The 21,871-nt window shown below is 47.2% G+C and overlaps 2 protein-coding genes across 2 annotated transcripts; one reads left to right on the forward strand and one right to left on the reverse strand.

Moving 5' to 3' along the window:
* Positions 1-1,701: 1,701 nt before the first annotated feature.
* LOC128748531 (uncharacterized protein C11orf87 homolog) lies at positions 1,702-4,964 on the reverse strand. The gene is made up of 2 exons (XM_053847397.1): positions 4,564-4,964; positions 1,702-4,266 (listed from the first exon to the last, which is right to left on the reverse strand). Exons 1-2 carry the CDS (start codon positions 4,632-4,634, stop codon positions 3,783-3,785), a joined length of 555 nt encoding a protein of 184 aa, XP_053703372.1. The 5' UTR covers positions 4,635-4,964; the 3' UTR covers positions 1,702-3,782.
* A 10,157-nt stretch (positions 4,965-15,121) lies between these two features.
* On the forward strand, positions 15,122-21,666 carry psmg1 (proteasome (prosome, macropain) assembly chaperone 1). The gene is made up of 7 exons (XM_053846985.1): positions 15,122-15,293; positions 15,979-16,078; positions 16,837-16,982; positions 18,632-18,694; positions 18,817-19,015; positions 20,014-20,144; positions 21,449-21,666. Exons 1-7 carry the CDS (start codon positions 15,165-15,167, stop codon positions 21,524-21,526), a joined length of 846 nt encoding a protein of 281 aa, XP_053702960.1. The 5' UTR covers positions 15,122-15,164; the 3' UTR covers positions 21,527-21,666.
* Positions 21,667-21,871: the final 205 nt, after the last annotated feature.

The following is a 21,871-nucleotide window of genomic DNA, read 5'->3' on the forward strand; positions in this document are numbered from 1 at the left end:
TGATTCACTTCCCCTGACCTCCCATACGACACGTGGCGGCGCCGTTATACGGAGACATGAAGATGAAGGCCTCTTCTCTCGATAACCTCTGCGCCCGGGAGGGAACAATAGCCGTTACATAAGCGGCTCAAAGCGCTGTGAAAGAGGTTTTGTGTTCTCCGAGCGCGGTCCGAGCGCGCGCCGCGTGATTGTCTATTTTTGTATGCAATGACACGGTGGTTGGTTGTTTGCATCCGTCTTGCGATGCTGTCCCTCGTGAAGGGCATTTGCATTTATCAATCTTTGGCACCACGGAAAATCCATCCCAACAGTGGCGCGAACCAAATGAATGCACAACAAGGCAGGCTTCCGCTCTCGCTAAATTGCTTTGTAGAACCTTGTTTGTCAAAGTCAGAGGAAACCGCGACCCAAGTTTGTTTTTCTGATGTGACACTTGGATCAAGTAGCGCTAGTTTCTCACTGTGGCGAGAAGAATTGGCTCACCGGCGCGGGTAATGGCCGTTTTTCAGTGGCACCTGTTGCCCACTCACGTGGGCCTCCTCGGTTCAGGGGTCATTGAGTGTCTGGCCGGGGTTGCCCAAACCTACTGGCTCAAGGATACCTCTCGGATCTGGACGTCGGTTGGGCACCTCGGACTATCAGCATGTGAGGAAAGCCTGCGACCCCAAACCCCCCGTTTCCTGCTCCTTCCTCCCACAGCCTAAAATATTGACTTTTGTGGCCAATACAGACGCCTTCTGCGTCGCATGTTTTGACTTTCAGTTGAAGCACATGTTTTCATGGCATATCCTGACAGCAAAGGCAAGCTGGAGGTGGGGTTAAGTCAGGGATGGGATGGAGCTCCTTTCCTATTTAAAGCCCCTCAAACAGCCATGAGTTTCAGTCACGATGACTCCCTGATGGCACCATCAGTAAAGACGAGAGCCGCATAAGGGGGGAGAGGACTATGTTTTTTACTCGATCGAAAGCCCCAAGAATCAACATGCTGCCTTTAGCATGAAAAGTCCACTTTCCCAACCCCAGTATATTCCACCAGGACGGGTTGAAACACCTCAGCTGAGTTCTCCTGGACTAAAATGGCCTCCTCATGATTGGTGGCCTGGAATCAAGTCAAGTTATGGATACAGCAATTCGTCACCACCGTTTCTAGTCACATGTGTAGCACAGGCAAGGGCTCTGTGTAGCAATGTGCTGTTGGGTTCTTCCAGGTCACCTCTCTGACACGAGTCAGTCTTGGAATCAAGTCAGGGACAAAAGCAATGGCGTCTCTTCCAGTGAATTCTTCATCTGGCGGCTGGGTTTCCTTCTTGCATAGTGGGTCCTGGATGCAGGTTCGTCTGTGTGGTCCACAGCTGCGTTCATGTTAGTCTCTTTACCTGATCTTCTTGTGGACCCACCCACTTCAACATGCCTGTCCTTCTCCTACATCCTGGTGCCTCCAACAGTCTCTCTCTGCTCACAAACCATCTGGCCTCCTGAACTTTGTCTCCAAACTTCTCCACGTTCCTCTTTCTCAGTGACAACCTCAGAGTCTCCTTTGTCGTAATTCATTGTCCATTGATCAACGTCATTTTGCATTGGTGAATTTGAGCCTGATTTATGACTCAGAACCAAGAAGTGACCTCTTCCTCGTATTCATCCAGGCAGAAGGACGTTGGACAGAGGTCCCCGCGTCTGAAGAAATACAGTCCATCAAATCTGTCAAATGTGAACTTTACATATTTATTTATAAACTTTCTTTATCACACATTTTCCTTTGATAAGGCAGGTTACATGGACTTGAGAAATATGTTACCGCAAGACATTCCTGCTCTCATGATGCCGTACATTTACAGCAGATCCGTAGAATATATGACACTGGATTTGTATTATAGCCTTACCATGATACCAAACAAAATACTGGCGGAAATAAATTCACGGTTGGAAGAACTCTCCATTTATTACATGTCAGAAAATACGTCAAATGAAAATACTATATCTGCGCTAGAACCAACGATCTGACACATGAAGGGAACCAAGGTCTTATGTGCATAATAACGACAGCATCCTGCTAACTAGCGCTACCTACAGATGTCTAACTGACATTGGAGGACAGAGTATAAGTCACTTAATTCAAGTTGAAATACTACGCAAACAAATAGGTCATTTGTCTATAGCCTAAATGCAGCATTGCACTGCCTAACAGCACCACGACATCCATTATAGTCTAACTAGGTACTAGTGTGTCAGAGGACATGCCAAGGAAGATCAGCGAAGCCATTACGTTCCGTGTTGTGTCACCAGGTCTAAATAATTCAACACAACCTCATGTGTCACATCCCAGGGAGGAGTTAAAGTTTAAACACCTTCCCAGTTTAAACAAGGCTGAGGGGGGAGCGGAAGAGGTCCAAGAGTCAAGCAGGCAAACACTTTAAACAGTTCCATAAAACCACTTCTACCATCCAGTGGCCACTAGCCTATGAGCCTCTGTCTCTAGATTCTGCTCAGTATTTTGCATTTTTTAAAATCGTTCTAGTCTACAAGCAGCAGAGAATGAAATCTGTGTAGCGTTTGTCGCTTTCATATTCAGCGAAGAGTCAAACGTTGTCAAACATTTATGGTACAAGGGAACTAAAAGCTTGAGGAATCGGCTGGTTACCTCACCCAGAAGAGTTTGGGGAACATGGGGGAATGAGGGGAGGCTGGTGAGCGTGATGAAGCAGCTCACCTCACTGGTGGAGCAGTTAGGCTGCAACCAACCACCACAAGCAGATGCTTGAAAGTCCACATGAAAGGTGCGTGAATTCACATCTGTGCTGAATCATAATCTGGTTATTCATGTTGGATTCTACTAGTTGTTTACATCCAGGCTCTTAGTAACATTGTCTTTGATTTCAAACTTTCCGACAGACTGCAGTCCAAATACACAAATTATTTGACCATTTACACATAAATATCAACAAGAATATTGAGCTATTTATAGTAGAATAAGGTAAAAGTATCATTTCAATTCACCAATTTATCAACTTAAGGTTAGGACGACACGGTCATTGTTAGCCTTTAGCATTTCGCAGATGCAACAAACACTGAGAGCGGAGCGTTTCATGCACTTAATACAGCGTCCACTCGGTTCATGGTACGAACTCTGTTTACAGGTAAAATTCCACTCTTTTCAGAGGCTAGCTTCCAAGACGTATTTTACATAGCAAAATATTGGGAGGTATTACTCAGCGCCAGTTTAAGCCCGTCAGGTCATTATGTCATGATCATGATGAGTTGGCAGTAGAAGTTGAAGGGTAGCTAGTTTGTCGTGGGGGCGACCAAACCGTGGGGGTCGAGGAGCCACGGCGGTGCAGCTTTTTTGTTCCCACCGATCAGGCGCACACAGTTTAACCAAAGAGGTTTCACGCGTGACACCCGGCGGTTTGGACGCCCCTGTTTAATGGAGGCCAAAGACGAGGTTCCACTTTCCATCCATTTTTGACAAGCTATTAAAACCCAAGGTCCATTCTTGGAGCTGCTGTGTCTAAATGAGTTGCGTCTCAGCGTTTTGAGGACGTTGATGGTTTTCATACTCAAAATTTGAACATACTTTTGGTTCTGGAAAGTCTGAACTTTTTGACCCTACGATTGACCTGGACGAGGTGCTGTGAGGACAAATGATGGGACTTTTTGTGGGTTCAAAAGTGACTTCTCTTGTAGCCGCCAGTGTTGGCTCCAAACTGAATATGAACGCTACACGGACGGTTGCGGGGGTTACTTGTGCCTTATTGCTGTTCCACGTTCATCCACAGTCCCGGAAGTCAACAGTCCAGAGGAGCGTCCGCCGCTTTCCCGCCATCCGGCTGGCTCGAGCCCTTCACCTCCTCCTCCTCCTCCTCCGCTTCCTCGCTTCGGACGGGCCGGACGATGACGCACGGCCTCGCGGGCTCCGCCGCGCGCGCTGGGCTGCGACTGTCGCGCTCGTATTCCTCCTGCGCGCGCTGGATCTTCCGGTTCCGGAGCTTCCGCTTGTGTAGGTGGAAGGTTGCCATGGAGACCAGGACGATCCCCACGAGCACGGCCACCAGCACCAGGAGCGCGAGGGCGGAGGAGAAAGGCGGGAGGAGGCTGAGCTGCTCGGCGCACGTGCCGTTGTTGGCCGCGGATCCGCCGTGGCAGCGGCGCACCGCCGCCGCCGCCGCGTCCTCCGAGCTGCTGGTCGACATCCGCTTCGCTCTGTACTCTGCGACCCCGGTAGCCTGAGAGCTCAAAGCGGCGGCGACACCGGTCCGCGCATGTGGATACCTGGACCGAGGAGAAGACACATGAGCTGGACCCGCCCACTAATCCTCATCAATAAAACCCCAACCAGCTCGTCAATCCTTACATTTTGTTTCCCCACGGCAAGAAAAAGAGGAGCAGAATCGCACGCGAGCTCGAGCTTCGCACGATGTGCTGACGTAAGGGGGGTGTAAGATGGGGGGCAATACCTCATCTATTGTAATGTTCGGGCCCGGAACCTTCCCCCACCGCGAGCACACAAACTCCTCTTTCACACCATTCAAGAAAGAAAAAAAGCGTCAACGCACGAGCGGTTATTACCTGAAGAAGCCGTCGGTCTGGGAGCCAGGAGCTTTAAACGTGTAAATCCAGATCGCGCTGACGCATTTCATACAAAGTGTTTGTGCTGCTGCTGCTGCTGCGCTCCCATCACCGGGACACTCGCTCTGCCGCAATCCGCTCGGTGCGCTTCTCCTCCCGGCTCCTTCGCAGCGTCTGCCTACATGCCCGGCGCTGTGCTCCAAATGCCAATTGATCTGAAGAGTCGTCAGGTTTTTCCAGGAAAACCTCCCTCCTCCGGTCACCCGCGGCTCCACTCAGCATCTGAATGAGGAGCCGCAGCTGCATTAAAGGTCCAGCAGCCAGATGTTACACACACATCTGTCCACCAGTCGCACATTCCTCGGCAGCTTTGCAACAAAAACAACACACACACACACACACACACGTATATTTTCACTCTTTGACTGATGGCATCCCGGTGGGTGTGGTCAAACACCGCAAACCTCCAGGCTTTAAAGATGCTTATTTCTATTTAAATATTCGTGCTTCCTTTATTTCAGAGACAAACCTCTCTCACACTATTGAAAGCTTTGATTATGAAACGTACTTAAAGGAAACTTAAATGTTTCTTACTGTTTAATGAATAGATAAATCACCTTTATTTGATGTTTTTGTGAAGAGATTTTTAAATCAACTCTCACTCCACTAAGATCCAAATGTGTTGGCTGAATATTATAATACTGTGAAGCAGAGATCTACTCCAGGTACATGGCAAAGAATGTCACTTCAATGAGTCGCACTCGAAACAAAACAATAAAAGACACCAGAACAACAGCATTAAGAACTTGTAACTGTTGCAGTACAGTATGGGACTGAATGTGAATGAATTTGGACCTAACACAATGTGTCAAACTTGCAGCCTGCAGGCCATTTGCGGCCCTCGGGATGCAGTTTTGTAGTATGGGTGTGGTCCCCACAAGGCGCCACCCTCATTGTTCAGTGACCTATAGAAACCACTGTAATTCTGATGGATGATATCAAGGCTTTACCTTGAAATCCTGTACTGAACCAGAGGTATATACTTAGAATGTCCCAGATATGGGCAAAAATAACCCTGCACACTGCTCCACTCTGGGGCCCAGCATCACGGAAACCTTGCCTCTGGTGGCCCAACAGTTATTTCAGTTTGAGACCACTGACCTGACACACTGACAAGAGACAAGTGTCACCAACTCTTATTGATTCATCAATTATCAGTGAATAAGAGCTGAGCTAGAGGATGAAAACAAGCTTCACCTACAAGCATAGAGGAAGCCAATAAAGAGAGAGGAGCTTCTTGTAGCATCTGATCAGGAGGCACCTTCTTATCGAGGTAGAAGTGAAGGGAGAAAATTCCCACTCTGGCTGAGCAATGTCATCGTACACAGCAGCATTGGAAAAACACTTTGCGGTGTCTGAAGTGTCGCTTTGCCTGGTCTCCTCTGAAGCTTTGTGGGGGCCGTGGATTGAAACAAGTTTGAGGAAGATGTGGAGCAGACTGATCTTGACTCCTCCCTGAGTGGGAGACGAGTGCAGGCTGTGTGACAAATATAGACGTGTGGGAGCGGGAGAACAAGAGAGTCTATATCAAGAGGAGACATGTTGACCTGCTGAGACTTCTACTGGGAACACGCTTCGTGTGTCACGAAGTACAATGGAGTCACCCACACACTCAGTGAAGAGCGCTCTCATGATGATACCCTCAACTGTATATGAGTCATTCATTCCACAGCCAGTCCCAGTGACTCGGTGGAGATTCGGTTGATTCCAGTCGGTGATGTGATATGAGGTTGGTGTGAACGAATCTTCTGAAGTTGCAACACAGTATCAGTCAAAAGTCGTCTTTATGTTGTCGGAATCACAGGTATCCAAGTCAAGACTTGGTGGGGGGCCTAGTGTGTGCGGAGTTTGTATGTTCCCCCCGCACTCTGGTTTCCTCCCACATATAGAGGTTGATTCAATACTCTAAATGATGGGCCGTGAGCGCCTCCTAGAGGGCCACTAAGTTTTCTTGTTTTACACCTCTGGGCCACAGGGGCCACGACACGCTCTGTTTCAATACATGAGCCATGTGTGGTGGCAGTAGTGTGTCACTGAATTGACTTGACAGCTGCACATCTGTCAACTATGGAGAAGTTCTTGGAAAGAAAAAAAAAAATATATATAAAAAAAGGTGCCCCCTTCAGTAAAAACTGCAACTGTTGAAGCAGTTTTGAAAATGAATTGGAACATTTTATGCTGATACTTTCATTTACACACATTTACACTATAATATATATTTTATGATATTTAGACATGGTTTTATTATATTTATTTTATTCAGTTTTTCCAATTTTCTCAACTGTTTGCATCAAGTGTATTTTTTTTTCTATAGTAAATTTGATGATCATGACTTCTGCTGCTGGTTGGACTTTTCCATGACAACTAAATATATCTTTCATGTCATTTCACTAGGTTTTGCTTTGTTTACGTGGAAGAAGACTAAATATGGTTATTGATCACAAATGAAATCAAGTGTCATGAATCAGTTCTATTACTTGAATGGGCCCCGGGTCCATTTGTTCTGGGAAAGGTGACTGAAAACTGAAACCCAGTCATAATCACCAAGTTTTATTTTGAAGTTTTCATCCTCAAACTGAAGCTTGGCCAAAAATGTGCCCACAAAACCAAAATGCAAGTGTGTGTTTCCAAGAATTAGTCCCCACAAGTACAGGTACAGCAGAACACTGACACACACACACACACTCATGGAGCACTTAGATTCACTAATTTAATCCTCTAAGTGGGAGGAAACCAGAGTGATGAGAGGAATCCCACGCAAACTCTGCACAGGCCAAACTCAGATCTGTCCAACCACTAAGCACCACTCCACAGCGCCATCAATGTTGAGCAAAACATCAACATAAAAATGAATGACAAAAAGCTCTAAAATACAAAGAGGAAAATAAAGGTGCAGCATCTCGGAGGTCACTTTGGTAGTTTGACCTCACAAAGGTCGGAGACGTGCAGGTGAAGCCTGAGAAGTCTGAACCAGATCTGTTGGAAAGTGTTGAGCTAAGTTGAGCAACATCCAGGTGTTTATGAATGATAAACACTAGCATATTTGTCCTCATAACCAGGACGAAGGCCACAAGATCATCCCTGCAGATGGAGCAGCACGCCACACAGGAGTGGGACTTCCTGCCACATTGCTATGCAGCGAGCGGCGGCGGGGGTCAGGCCGCTGCTCATCTGTGGCGTGTCATTGAGCGTCATTGAGAAGAGAACAATGAGAGCATAATTTCAGACGGACCTCAGCCGCGTGTTTGCATTCTTATCGCGGCGCACAAGATTGTCATAGTAATTTCCTGGCGGAACCTTGGACATCGCCGGCAGGGTTCCATGAAAAATGGATGGCCTTGGAGGGAGAGCGAGTCCCCGGATGATGAACTCACTGAAGATAAGTGCCTGCTGAAAAATTGATGCAACTGTTCATCCAGCGCTTAAATCCTGCTCGCCTGTTTAATGGAGAGTGAGCGCCGCACTGGAGTTCTGATACCTGCACGGCCGTGTGCTCGACCTGACGACCTCAGCTTCTGCTCATGTGACCTGAGGGGTCGTCCAACGCTGACTTCAAGCTGGTTCATGTGAGAGGGTGGTCGTTGCTTTACGGCAGAGGTGGCACTCTAAGATAATAAGTTGGATTAATTGGTGGTTTAAGATGAATTAATCGCGATTAATCGCATGTTACAACGTCATACAGAAGGGTGTAGCTCAAGCTGGATCTGAGCAATGGAGCGTTAGATCATGGAGGAAGTGATCCAGGGATGAGCAAACCTTTCCTTAAATCTAAATATTCTGTCCATCTGCACAACTTCATTTCGTCTCCTTCATGCGGCATGTTTTGGTTATGACATTACGTTGTGTAACACGGTGCACCTGGATCTGAGAAGTTCATTTGCGATTTATCTGAGCCATTTGCATTAATTATCATATAATTAACATTTTTCTGCAACTGATGAATCAATATAGACACATTCAAATCTTCCTGGGGCTGTTTAGGACTCAACGCTGCCATCGACTGGCTCAGCTTTACGTGACTTTCGCTCGACAGATGTCCCATGTTCCTTTGTACTTGACGACCTGTGGATTCTGGGGCCGTCCCACCAAGGGCCGCTGCTGGCCCCCGGCCCTGACTTTGGACTCCCCAGAGCCACGGCGCTTTATTACCCTGCATGTTTTCAACAGCAAACGCCTAAAAGGAAGTTGCCATCTGAAGTTGAAAAGCTCCATCATGGCTGGTGTTGGACCTAAATAAAAGCAAAAGGAGGCAGGCTCCCAACGTTTACACTCTTGGCTCGGCCGTCACTTTCATCACCACTGGCACCTCTAAGTCCAGGAAATAACAATTACAAAATCAATGGACTTATTTCCGTCCCTCGTCCATCACCTTCTTCTGCACTCTGCGTTTTCCATTTCAGCCCCGTGGACGCAGCCATCCATCGTTTCACTCAAACTGAGAAATGGAATCTTGTTGGTGCGTTTTGTTTGACTGAATTCATCGTTTCCCAAATGGTTTGACGTTGGGACCATGACGCTGTAACAACAGGCTGCAACATGTTCAACTTCACACCACTGGTAACAGGTCAAAGTCAGAGCTGAAATCAGCTGTCGAGTGAAGTAGAGATGGCGGTGACAAAGTTCAAAGGTCATCCCAACATCAGTCAACCGTTCAGACAACATAACTTCAACCCCATGACTCCTCTGACTACAGGCCTCGGTAAAGTTCTCTGTAATAGTGCACAATTAAAGAGGGAGGTTGACCTTTGGCCTCTGCTTGTCAAGGTCATTTCTAGTGGCTGAGTTGTGTGCTTTCAAGGGCTGACTTATGCTCAACGTTACCAGAGGATTTGGATTTCCACAGAGCTTACGGATATGGTCCAAACGGAGCAGTACCACCGGAAACCATGGGGGGCAGTGTTGCTGTCACTACATTATTCTGTAGCTCGAATGAGACGGGAAGAAGACTGTCCGTCCTCCAGTGGCAATATATTTCACGTCCTCACCGCCTCCTACAACTCTGTCCCCGTCTCAGCACTGACTCCACAGTCGCCATGTTGGTTTGGGAGTTTGTTGTTGTCCTAAGCACTTGACTCTGGGCTGCTCCCCCTGGTGGATAGAGCCTGGTGATGATATCCACAAGAGGATGAACCCTGTGAAAACGTATCGCTGGCTGACGACATCACCCTCTGGCACTGTAGACTGAGCTGAATGTGTCGATACCAACAGTAGAAGAGTTGTAGGGTCCAGTTCTCCAGTCACCGCTGGGCTCAGGATGGAGGCGGATGTTTCACCGCGTCCGTCTGGACTCACCGTGACGTAAACTTACTGTCGACCGAGCCAAGGTTAACAGCTCGAATAACACGACAGGAACATCTGTGACCTTGCAGTGCAAAGCCATCAGCGCTAATGAATGGGTTCGGCTAAACGGACGGCGGGTCAAGCGGCACTTAACACGCCAGAAGACACACACACAAAGGTCTCCGCGTAAAATAAGTCATGCTAATGAGATGCGTACTGTTCCTGCCTGTCCTCCAGCTGATCCTGTTCATCCTCCTTATTGATCCTCACATTGTCGTCACGTGTGTGTTTGCGTCCTCCTGCTGGTCATGTGACTGGCTCATGTACAGGAGCGGCTGGGCTGCGAGGCGTCTTGCACGCAGGCTCCTCTTGATATTCCCTCCACGAGGACACACACCGCCGCACACACGCACACACACACACACACACACAGAATATTGCCTTCTTGCAAGTCTCCGTCAGCAGAATTCCTAATTGCACAAAAGCCTGTTTTCCATGCGCGCACACACACACACACACACACACACTCACACACTTGTCAAACGGCATGACGGATCCTCAAATGGAGGCTTTTGTCTGTAATGAGGCTGCTGCCAAGCATGAGCCAGAGTGGCGGCGAGTGCAGCCAACAAATGAGCGACTCACGTTTCTGCATCCCGAATCAAACCCCACTCAACAAGACTTCAGTCATCCCCACCATGACGGCTTATTTTCTAATTGCAAAAACAATTTCCCCGGCCGCTTAGTGGCTGCATCAATCTGGCGGCTTCATCGCCAGACAATGGAGGAATTCGTTATTATCAGGCGGCGATGAGAGGAGTTTCATTAGCGCTCACTTTGTCACCTCTCTGCAGAAGTGAGGCAGGTATTTCTGTCTTTAGATGCTGCTGGAAACACCTTGGGTGCGAGTGAGAGGCGGCGACGCCGAAGCTGTAAGAAGCAGCATCTCAGCATCGGAAGAAAAACATTTGGATTTGTATCTTGAGTTGAGTACACTCTCCGTGAACAGCACTTTAAAAACTGCAATATAAATCTCCCTTTATTATTATTATTATGATATACTCGACATTTTAAATACTGATTTACTGCAATACTGTGTGTGCATTGGCAGGTATCTTGCAATACGATATGTATCCCCATACAAGAGTGGTGATACGATACATTGTGCTACTGTAAGTTCAGCAATATATGACTGCAAGAACCACCATTTTATGGGGAAAATCAGATGATGCAGTACCACATTATGTGCATGAAAACAAGTGTATTCTTATGACGTCAGTCCACTTAGATTTTCAGTTACATTTCGCAGAGCCCTGATCAACAAAATAAGAAAGTGTACAAAAAGAAAAGTTTCATATTAAACAAAATGCAGCAGCATATCCAAGTATCTATGTATGAAATATTGAAATATTCATGAACATCATGAAGAATTGTCATATCTCAGCAAAAATAATGATACGAGACCGCGCGATAGCATTGCGATATTTGAGTATCGATATTTTCTTACACCCTTATGCACCCAGGCAGCTGGTACATCCATGTCCGATATCCATTGCAGAGTCGGCCACTACTGGAGTCTGACTAGGATATTTCACCCAGATCTGTGCTGGTGCTGCAGGAGCACAGCCATCGAGGTCCTGGCCGCTGGAGGGCAAGGATGATCAGCATGTTTTTTATTGATCATATTGACCAGACTGATGCACGGAATTCAGATGCTCCTCCTGGTTCTCAGCTGAAAGAATGTGCTGACTCATGAGGCTTGTGTTCAGGCAGGATGACAGGACGTTCCATCAGTTGCGATGACGCTTTCTGGAAGTTGTTTTGACTCAAACCTGAATTGACAGGAAAAGCTCCCACGACAAAGAAACTAGTCAGGGTCACTCTCATTGCTGAGCGGGTCGGATCTACGGCGGCCCGCCTCCAGACCCGGCTCACAGGGATAGAAACCCACACCTTGCTCTGAAGTGATCGCACCCACAGTTGATGAACAATTGTGTTTCCAAGCAACTGACCCGACGTGCGTGTGTGTGTGAGTGTGTGGGGCTGGGGGGCTGCGTGGGTTTTCTCCAGGCGATCCGCTTTCCTCCCACGATGCTCAGACACACAGCCGAGTCCCAGTCAACTCTCTAGCTTGGAGTGTTTGTTGGTGGTCTAATGGATCGGGCCGGGGAGAATGTTTACCCACACACTGTGATGAGCTCCGACCCGCCGCTGCTATATATGCAGTGCATAAACACTTCAGCCAGACAATGCACGCTAGCAACGTCGAGCACTTTTCGTCTTCCGGTTCCCTCTGTAATTTAACCAGCCCCCCTAACTCCGCCCCTGTTTGGTCCCCTGAAGGAAAACAGGTGCGTATCCAAACTTCCTTCCTCGGAACTTTCCCAAACTTCCTCCTCTTCACATGTTCTCAGGTGCACAGGTGGAGCTGAGATGGCCCCCCAGTGAAGCCCTGCACCAACCCCTCCATCCATCCCCAGTTTGCCCTGCATCCCTGAGGCTGAATTCACTGCGAGGAACCTCAGTGTAAACACACTCCAGTGTGATTTACCGAACCCATCTCTCAGCTGGGCTATGATCAATTCTCTCCCCGCACTAATTGGGCCTCCTTCCTGTCTGCATGTGAGCCCAGCGCCCAGAGATTCCCCACCCATCATCTCACTAAACTTGCTAACTCATCTCATAGAAGGACTTTTTTAAGTGCTCCGTTAGATTCATAGCGCTGTGTCGACCAAATCGCCTCCTAAAATAAACAGGAAGCGACTGTAGCTGCAACACCCACATTTCCTGAGTCATATATCCAGTGTCGCCTCTCGCCCGTCCGGCGGCCACTGGGAGATCACATTAGCTGCTAAAGAGCATTATATTTCACCGACATTAGCACCTACAAGCAGCCGGATGTTTCATTTACATTGGCCTGGCCAACACAGGGAAGCTAATGCCCCGCCATTATGGTGAGCGTTATCATACTAATGTCCTGCTGGGACGCCGCCGTGACCTCGCGCACATCCGTCATGAGTGAGAAGGCTGCGGGACCTCTAAGTTTTTTAAATACTCACATGGGTCAGTCGAAGGAGACGTCACTTTGTTTGTCAACTTGCAGATACAGCATTAAAGATCACTCCCATAAATCCATTCACGAGGGCCTTTTTAAAAAGCCCTATTACAGCGCAGCTTGATATGGATGCTCGCAGCCTTTTAGCAGGTTTCACTCCCCCCAGGGACTCACCTGGGACATTTTTATGGCGAGAATTTATGTCCTACTTCTCCTTGCCGTGGCTCCTTTAGGCACTCTGGTTTCCTCCACTTGCATTTCTGTCCATTAAATAAAAAAAAAAAGTGAAAGTTAATGTGGTTGTTTGTCTGAGACAGTAGTGCAATTCAGCGGTAGATGCACTTCCCTGCCTGCGTGATGAGGCTGACTGGAGGGGCCTCCTGACCCCCTCGACACCGAGGGGGTCAGGAGGGGCCAGAGAGGGGAGAGTTGTGGTTCATACAGCCCGAGGAAGAGGTTGGGTTCAACCCTGGGTTCATGTTGGCCTCTCTAATAAGCACTGCATGCTCTCACCTGGATGTTCAGAGAAGGTCCCCACAGGCCGGGAAGAACCAGTCGACTTTGCTTCTTAACCCGGCTGTAAGAGACGCTGGCCAGTCGCCAAACCAAACCCACTTCAGCTCACTGTATCTACTGTCTATTTCAGGCCTGGCCAACCCGCGGCTCCCGTGCCACATGCGCCTCTTTCGCCAGTTTCATGCGCCTCTTCACCAAATGAACAGGCTGCAATTTTGATCAAGTTGCTGTTGAGATGATGGTTTGTACAGGTAGTAAGACGAAAAAGTAAGAGTTATTCCGGCGAGATGTCACAATATTGTTCGAAGACGTTGAAACATAAACAAGAAACCCGGGGGATCAGCTCTCTTCTTGTCCTGTTTTGTTTCCCGGCCCTTCTACTATCAGTTACTTTAACGACGCCCTGAAGTGTCCTCCTGGCATGTAGCTCAATTTGGGGCAGGAAACCGCTCTGCCGGAGCTCGGCCGCGTCCTCCTACATGATAGAGCGCGCTCCCTATTCCACTGCAGGCTTGGCCCCGCTGCACCATTTGTCTCTCTAACGTGGGACACTCCCAGGTGACAGCCAAGCGTTTGTGCCTCGTCCTGCGTCTCCCACGCTGCCAGGACTTCACCACTTACCCGACACCAGCGGAGTCTCCTGCAGCTGCCGGGCCGACTCTAACGCAGGGCAGCTGGTGGCCAATTGTCCCTTTGTCAGTCAAAGGAGCTCAGTCATCCATCAGAGACTGAGATTAGAGCGTTGGATTTGGTGGAAGGAGCAGGTTAAGATGGCACCCTCCCTCCTTGAGTCACTCTCCTTCAGCCAGGAGAGCTCATGGCGGTCGTGTTCATGGTCACTGAAACGATCCTCTAACAATAAAAGTGGATCCTGTGGCAAATTGTTTGTCCCACCCAGCCGTTTATTTTGAGTATAGCAGTCTCAGCGTGTGAATCCACCCGTGAGACAAACATAAATCATTCATCGATTGAAGCGAAGAGCTCAAGCGGAAAGATGTCGACAGTCGGAAGTCATGCGTGAAGCTTCAGGAGGCCGTGTTTCTGCTGCTCGCTGGACGATGTTCCTGTGCACCTCAAATATTCACCAGCTTCTGATGTGAAAATGCTCTAGGAGATGAAATAACGCGTGACTTCAACTTGGTTGGTTTTTTGGTATTGTTTAGGAACCATATGTTCGTGAGGCCTCACAGACAAAGCTGAGCAAATATATCACCGATATCATGCTTTCATGACGTCAATCTATATTCTAATTTGTCATGAGGTTCCAACAAGTCAGGGAACATTTTACACACTCATTCTATGTCAATTTATTATTTTAGTGATGTTTACTGTCCAGCTGACCAAACTGCACCAAAACAAAAATAGATCGCTAAGTTTTATAAATAGGGTTTCCTTTTTGTGATGCTTAACTGTCCATTGATGGAGATTTCCAGCTGACCAAACTACACCAAAACAAAAATAGATCGCTAAGTTTTATAAATAGGGTTTCATTTTTGTGATGCTTAACTGTCCATTGATGGAGATTTCCAGCTGACCAAACTACACCAAAACAAAAATAGATCGCTAAGTTTTATAAATACGGTTTCATTTTCGTCCGTTTTCTGGGGTTTTATTTTGAAAGTGTGCCTCCGTGCTCCTGCGCAGACGCGGAAGTAGCTGTGAGTCGCTATACATCAGCACTTCATCAGCCATGGCAACGTTTTTTGGCGAAGTTTTGTCTGTTTATTCTCGGGCTGTGGAGGATGAAGAGGATGAAGAGGAGCTCGATAACAACGAGGAAGACGCGCAGATCCGCAGGGAACTGGAAGAGAAAAGGCAAGTGCTAGCTGCTAACTAGCATGTGACTGACTACAGCATGAGCGAGCAAGTAGCAAGTCATGCCACACGTCCTGCCAGATAAACTGTTGTCCGCCTCGTTCACATTAACGGGATCCTTCTCAGCCTCTGCTCTAATAAACATACAATAAACACCAGACGTTTAGCTGTCGAAGATTTAATTTAAGTACAGTTATAAAGTATGAATGAGAGAATGCTGTTTTTAATTCCGCATTTAAACTTGACTTATAGTCACCGTTATTTCCTTTTATCATTTACTAGAAATGATTTCAAACAGTGAAAAGGGACAATTGTCTTCTTCCTAGAGTTCAGAATCCTCCTGGTTTCACTTTCGCTTTAAATTCGTCGTTGTCATGGCAACACGCCGTACTTTTCATGCCTTCAGACAGATAAATTAAAAACATAGTAAAATGGTCTATATAAAGTCGTTCAGTAATATATATATATATGGAAGTTGTCAAAAAATATATCGATATCAAAATGTATTTTTTTTCTCTTTGACCTTTTTCATAAGAAGAGTTTTGACACAGGGAAAGGAAAAGTGCTTAAATAGCATGTTACATATGAGAGTATTATCACAGAGAGAGAGATTTAGTTTTAGTTTGACTATTTCTTATTATCGAGAGAAGCTTTTATTGCTTTCTTCTCTTCCTCTTCTCACCAGGGAGGTTCATCTGCATTGGGACCCCGCGGTGTCTGATTCCCTCAAGTCTGGAAATAAGCTGCCGTGTTCCGACTTCATCCTCGCCGTGGGACATAATGCTGCGAGTAAGTCGAATCATCTGTCTGCTCAGTGGTCGAGAGACGACCGCCACACCATCAGAACCGGACTTCCTTTTGTCGGTCCAATGCGTCACCACACAGGACTCTCTTCTATCGGCTGGACCGACAGATAACATAGATACAAGTTTGCATCTTGAAGTGAAAGAGGTGACCTAGTTATTTTGAGAGGGAGGCACGAGTTATGTGGCTTTCTCTGTCCATCTCAGCTTTGATTTTCGAGCCTTTAAAACCAAATTTGTCTGTGTCATTACATGCCGTAAATTGCAATTATTCATTTAATATTGAGATAATTGTAAACAAAGTCTGACTAGACTCATGATGGGGTGTACGAGTTTTGTTGCTGCTTTTAGCTCAGAAACCTTTCAGCGTATCGGTGAGAAGTAAATAACCAGTTTTCTGTGTGAATGTTCTGCTGTAGAATTACAATTACAGTCTCGCAGCAGCAAACACGAGGCTGCAATTATTGGCTCTCACTCTGGCTCCGTTTCCATTTATGTTTTCCATTAAACCCGCAGCTGTGGTGCAGAAGCATCTGCTGGAAATTTATAACGCTCCGACGCCATTATTGATGGTTGTGGTCGCACCTGTCTATTCTGGAAAAAAAAGGTCGATAAAAGCGTGTGTGTGTTCAGGTTTGTCATCATGCAGCCCTGTGTTGTTGAACAGTGACGGAATATCCTTTCTGCCTGCACCTCATTGTCGCGAACAAAGAGCATTTGTGAGTCAAAACACTTTGTCGACAGGGTTTCTGTCGGTGTACGTTCTCACCTCTGAAGGCTGGGACCCTGTGGGACGAGCATCAGTGTGGAACGAGAGGAGCCGAGCTGGTGCTGGTCAGAGCAGCGAGGAGTCGGCGTGTTTGTTTTACAGACACAAGGACCATCCATCTGTGAGTGAAGCTGAGACAAACAGCAGAGAAGTTCACTGTAAACTGTGTGCCATTCTTGCCAGAACATTTCTGTTTTCTCTCTCCTAAAAATGGTGATCAACTGTGCAGGCCATGCCTTTCCAAACTCTTCTGTGTCTGGCAGCAGAAGATGTTCTCACTGGTAGCATTTCAGATTTTCATATTGGTATTCATGGGCTGATAAAGGAGGATGTGTTGAGGACAGGTGTGGATGCAAGTTAATCTGAGGTGTGAAGAGAATAAGCCGAGGCACGGTTCTTTATCTCATAAAGGAAAAACCATCCTCCATTGTGGAAGCAGGCGATATTGAAACATCTGAAACATCATTTAGTTGTGCCAATGTCTTCATTCAAAAACAACTGATTACAATCAACTGAACATTTATAATGGATTTAACTTTAGATAAGGCTACGATTAAAGCCTTTATAGTTGCCTAAAGCATGAGAAATAATGTTTTTTTTTTTACTTCTCTAAATATTTCTCCTTTCTCACGTATCCCTCTTGAGTGAGACATACTTTTTGTCCACTTCAGGCCACCGTAGATTAAGATGCCCGTGCCATTTGCTTGAGCAAGATAACAACACTGTAATCTTTGTCTCTTTTTTTTCTGACCTACGTCTCGGACACGTGCAGATGATGCCTTCAGGAGCGTCGGAATTTTGTACTCTACTGAAAATGTGATGGCTGCAGGATGTGTGTGTGGTGGGGACGAAATGTCCCTTGGCTAAAAGTGCACCACCCACCCTAAACTGACGCCTATTCGTTGGGAGGTGTGTCTGAGTGAGGTGCGGGGGTTAAGGAGAAGACGTGTCAGAGCTTGATGTTTGGGAGTGGAGAGGGCCCCTGCAAGTAGTGACCATGGTGCTTCGGGACGTTGCTCATGTGCAGAAGAAGAAGTCGTGTGGCTGAATCAAATTCTCCCGACGTGTTTCCACTTCTGCTCTGACTCAGTCAGCCTCTTCTAAATGTTGTCACTTCTGGAGCCGCAGAATCAGATGGTGCGCACGTGGCCTCAAGTCTAAAACTCATCATTTCCCTCTCTCTTTAACTTGAAACGCCTGCGAGTGTTTTCACTGGGCGCGTTATCAGGCACAGCTGTCTGTGTCCCATCACTTGGCAGTTAGCTGAAAGGAAACCCCTGAGTCAAAGCAGGGAGAACTTCTTATCGTGACTGATGTCATACTGCAGCAGGAAGACTGGGCTCTGCCTTCAGGAAAGGTGGCAGCGACGCCCGGGGATTAATGACTCACCGCTAATCCCAAATCTTGCATATATGTCAGAATCCTGGGTTGGTCGCCAGCAGTCGCCGCCGGCTGTCTCCTGCACGTGATTCAATCAAGATAAACAGAGTGAAGGGCTGCCTGTGACAGCGGCGTGCTGCCGGGGAGGCTGCAGATTTATCACCGCTACAGTATCTGTGCCGCTCTGCCGCTGGGTGCCGGAGATTTAATGGAGTGGAGAGGAACGCTTTCATACAATATACAGCCGCTGTGGCTGACTGATACACTCGTCCATTCATTTGGAGATCCCAGATAAGTGCGGAAGAAAGGTTTGCGATAATGAAGAGACGTGCAGATGAATGTTCCTATGCAAATGGACGTGTGGTTTTAAATCTCTGTCCTGTTTCCCAGGTGCTGCTCTGCCAGGTCACGTGCTATGTCGCAGAAAACCAGCAGTTTCAGTGGACTGAAAAGGTGAACACCGCCGGATCACTTGCCGGAACGTCTGTCGCAGCCCTGACTGCATTTATAAATATGATTTTGTCATGTTTTCATTTGGTGACTGGTGCTATTTACATTCTCGGTGGTCTCTCCAGGTCTTTAACTCCCTGCAGCCCAGGGAGCTCAGCGTCACAGTTCTGTCCGACAGTTCTGTGGCCGATTACAAGACAGCCGACTACCTGTGCGGCAGCTCCGCCCCCTTCCTGCGCTCGCTTCACACCAGCTCTTTCGGTGCTCAGTCAGTCTGTCCGTCACTGGAGCAGCCCAACATTGTTTCAGGACTCCCAGCTGCAGGTGTGTGTCTTTCTTCTTTGCACAACTTTGTTCACTTAACGTTTATATAAGCGGTGTCTGGAGGTGCTTCTGTTTCTATTGAGTCATGATGCAGGAGTGTCATAGTTTGGAAATAAGAGTTGGAATATTTATTTCCATCGAAGCATTACCATTTTCACATTCAGATCCAGTATTCTTTTCTTATTCATGTCCACTTTATGGCACTTGACTGATGTTCCGTAGACTAGTGATGGGTCGATGAGATATCATGACACCGTATGGCAAGGTTGGTGAAACCGTGTCCTCATTCTCAGAGGCCACTAGATGGTGCTGTTGGTGTAGAAATGGTGTGAGGTTTCATTGAATTTGTCGTGCAAGTCCTGATGTTTTACTGCAGACAGTGCCATCTGGTGGTCACTGAAAATCAGCACACTGTTTCAGGAAACCTCATTAACCAGTCACTAACTGGTACAGTAGAGTAGCAGGTTTTTCTCTTCTCATCGCTTCTTTAAATCATTTATGCCCATCATTTGCCATCAAACACGCTGACTTTCATACTGCAGAACCATTTAGGTGTTAGTCATTTGTGGTGCGCAGGAGTGAGCTTCCTTTTCTCCTATTTGCTGTGTTGTATTATGTGTGTAGTACATCCTCAGACTTTCATAATTCAGGATCACGATAGGTTTGTGTTTACCCGCTGCTTAACTCTATTGAAGTGGAGGAGCTGGTTTTTAATGTCTGTTTTTGAAGAGTCCTTGAGCATCAAAGTGTTGTGGATGTGAGGAATAAATCAAAGTCACTCGGCGCAGAAGCCAGTGCCGACTCCACCAAACTAATGCCATTACTCCCGAGTCTCCTCAGTGGGCGCTCATTGTCCTGCATCCTGATTCGATTGTTTGGGTTTAAGTGCACTTAAAAACATTGGCGACAGGACGGTCCAGAGAAACAGATGGAGCTGCCCTGGTTCCGTCATGATCTTGAAGTGATGGTGTCCTTTTCTACGTTTGCTGTTTCGTCAGTTCTGAACCACTGCCAGGCCCACCGCATCCCTGCCATTGTCTATCAGTGTTACAGTGATGTCATCGGCCCCGACTCTGTCACCATGGAGACCTTCAAGCCCGCACTGACCAAACTTGGCAAGTCTATAAAGGTGAGCTGCTGTGTCCTGTTATTCCGGGGAGCCCTGCACGGCTCGGTTTGGAACGTCCGGAAGCTCGCTCTGCGCCTCGCTGGTTAGAGACACAACACTACATAATCAATCGCAGTCATCCCACTTAGCCTCGGTGCTCTGCCATAAAGTGCACACTCACTCTTTCCACTCTCAGCCAGATACATCTGTGATGAGCTTTTTCAGAAGCAAAACTGGCAATGTTATATGATGAATGACCACCTCTATAGTCTGTCAGCAGACGTGTGACTATTGTTTTCCTGTTTTTTCTTCAATAGAACATCCTATTTAGTCATTATATTCTACATACAGACAAGTCACGGCACAAACCTCTTGGGTGAGCTTGATGTTTGATCGACACAACAAAGGATGAATGAGGAAAGCAGTAAAACAAACGACGTCTTCAGAGGCGAAATGATACCATTTATTTTTCCTATGATTTATGTTGTTTTTCTCGAGCTTTTTTCACGCTCTGGATTTGTTACATTTTGGGACACTTCTCTGACGACGAGGCTTCGCTGCGCCTCTCAGGATGAATGTGGGTATTTGAAGTTTTCCAAATTAAGCTGTGGAAAGCAGAGGGGACTTGGGTTGCATGGTAAACAGAAGTGGAGCTGCTGTCATAATAATGGAAGAGCTCACTCGAGGAGAAGTGTTTTTCAGCGCTGCGGCAGAACGAACAGCAAAATCACAGTGCTGCTCAAAAGTCCATGGACTATTCCAGGGTCAAACCAGGAAACCTTTAGCATTAGCACTATATAGCGGTAAGGCAGTTCTATATGAAGGACAGAGCTTCTGTTTTCACACGCTGCAGGTCGGCTGCTGGAGCGTGCTGCCTTCAGTGGCTATGTCAGCATGCTCATGTGACCATCGTGACCCAAAACGCCACCCAAGTAGGGCACCATTTCACAATGGATTCACACCTTTCACACCACATTTTAGATCTCTTGAAATTCTCTTTAAATCTCTGCTCCCTCTGCTCATGTTCGAACCATCAGAGTCTAGCCTCAGCGCTAACCGAGCTACATTCATGTTGTGGGTGGATTTGGAGCGATAGAACAGTTCAGTGGCGTCTCTGTAAACGTCATTGAATGAGATCATGGCTGCGACAGTTGTCTGTGACATTCACCCCTCATTTCCCGCCGTCTTTCTCCTCACCTTAGTCGCGGTACTGTAGCTCATATTAATGTGGGAGCGGGTCAGAGTCCAAGGAGAACATGACTCATCCCAGGCCAGATCGTCACCGATTCTTCAACTGTCACATTCGAATGTCCTTCTGTCCTCAGATGGAGCCGTGTCCCAGCACAGACGTCCTCCGCAAGTTTGCCAGAACGACAGCCATTCAGAGTAACCTGTACATTTGAATATAACTTCCTCATGCCCACCTGTGGTTTTATTTTCATGTGAAAATGGTCATTTTTAAATAAAGAAGATTGGATCAGTTTTGAGTCATGTATAGCCGGAACATAAATCCTCTAGTGAGCGAGCCTCCAGCGCCCTCAGAATGACACCAGCCTCCAGCTAAACACAGGTTAGGAGAGACTCGCCGGCCGCACATCACTCTGCACGTCCTCCAACAAGCCTACTGAGAGCAGCGATCACTGCCGTCCATTAGGACATGAAGTGGTCTGACTGAGATTAGTTCATGATTGAGCTACGTTGTTTCCAGCGAGCTTTAAAGCGTTCATCTGGCGGGAATTTATGGGTCC

Source organism: Synchiropus splendidus, chromosome 17 (assembly GCF_027744825.2).
Source record: "Synchiropus splendidus isolate RoL2022-P1 chromosome 17, RoL_Sspl_1.0, whole genome shotgun sequence".
Lineage (NCBI taxonomy): Eukaryota > Metazoa > Chordata > Actinopteri > Syngnathiformes > Callionymidae > Synchiropus > Synchiropus splendidus.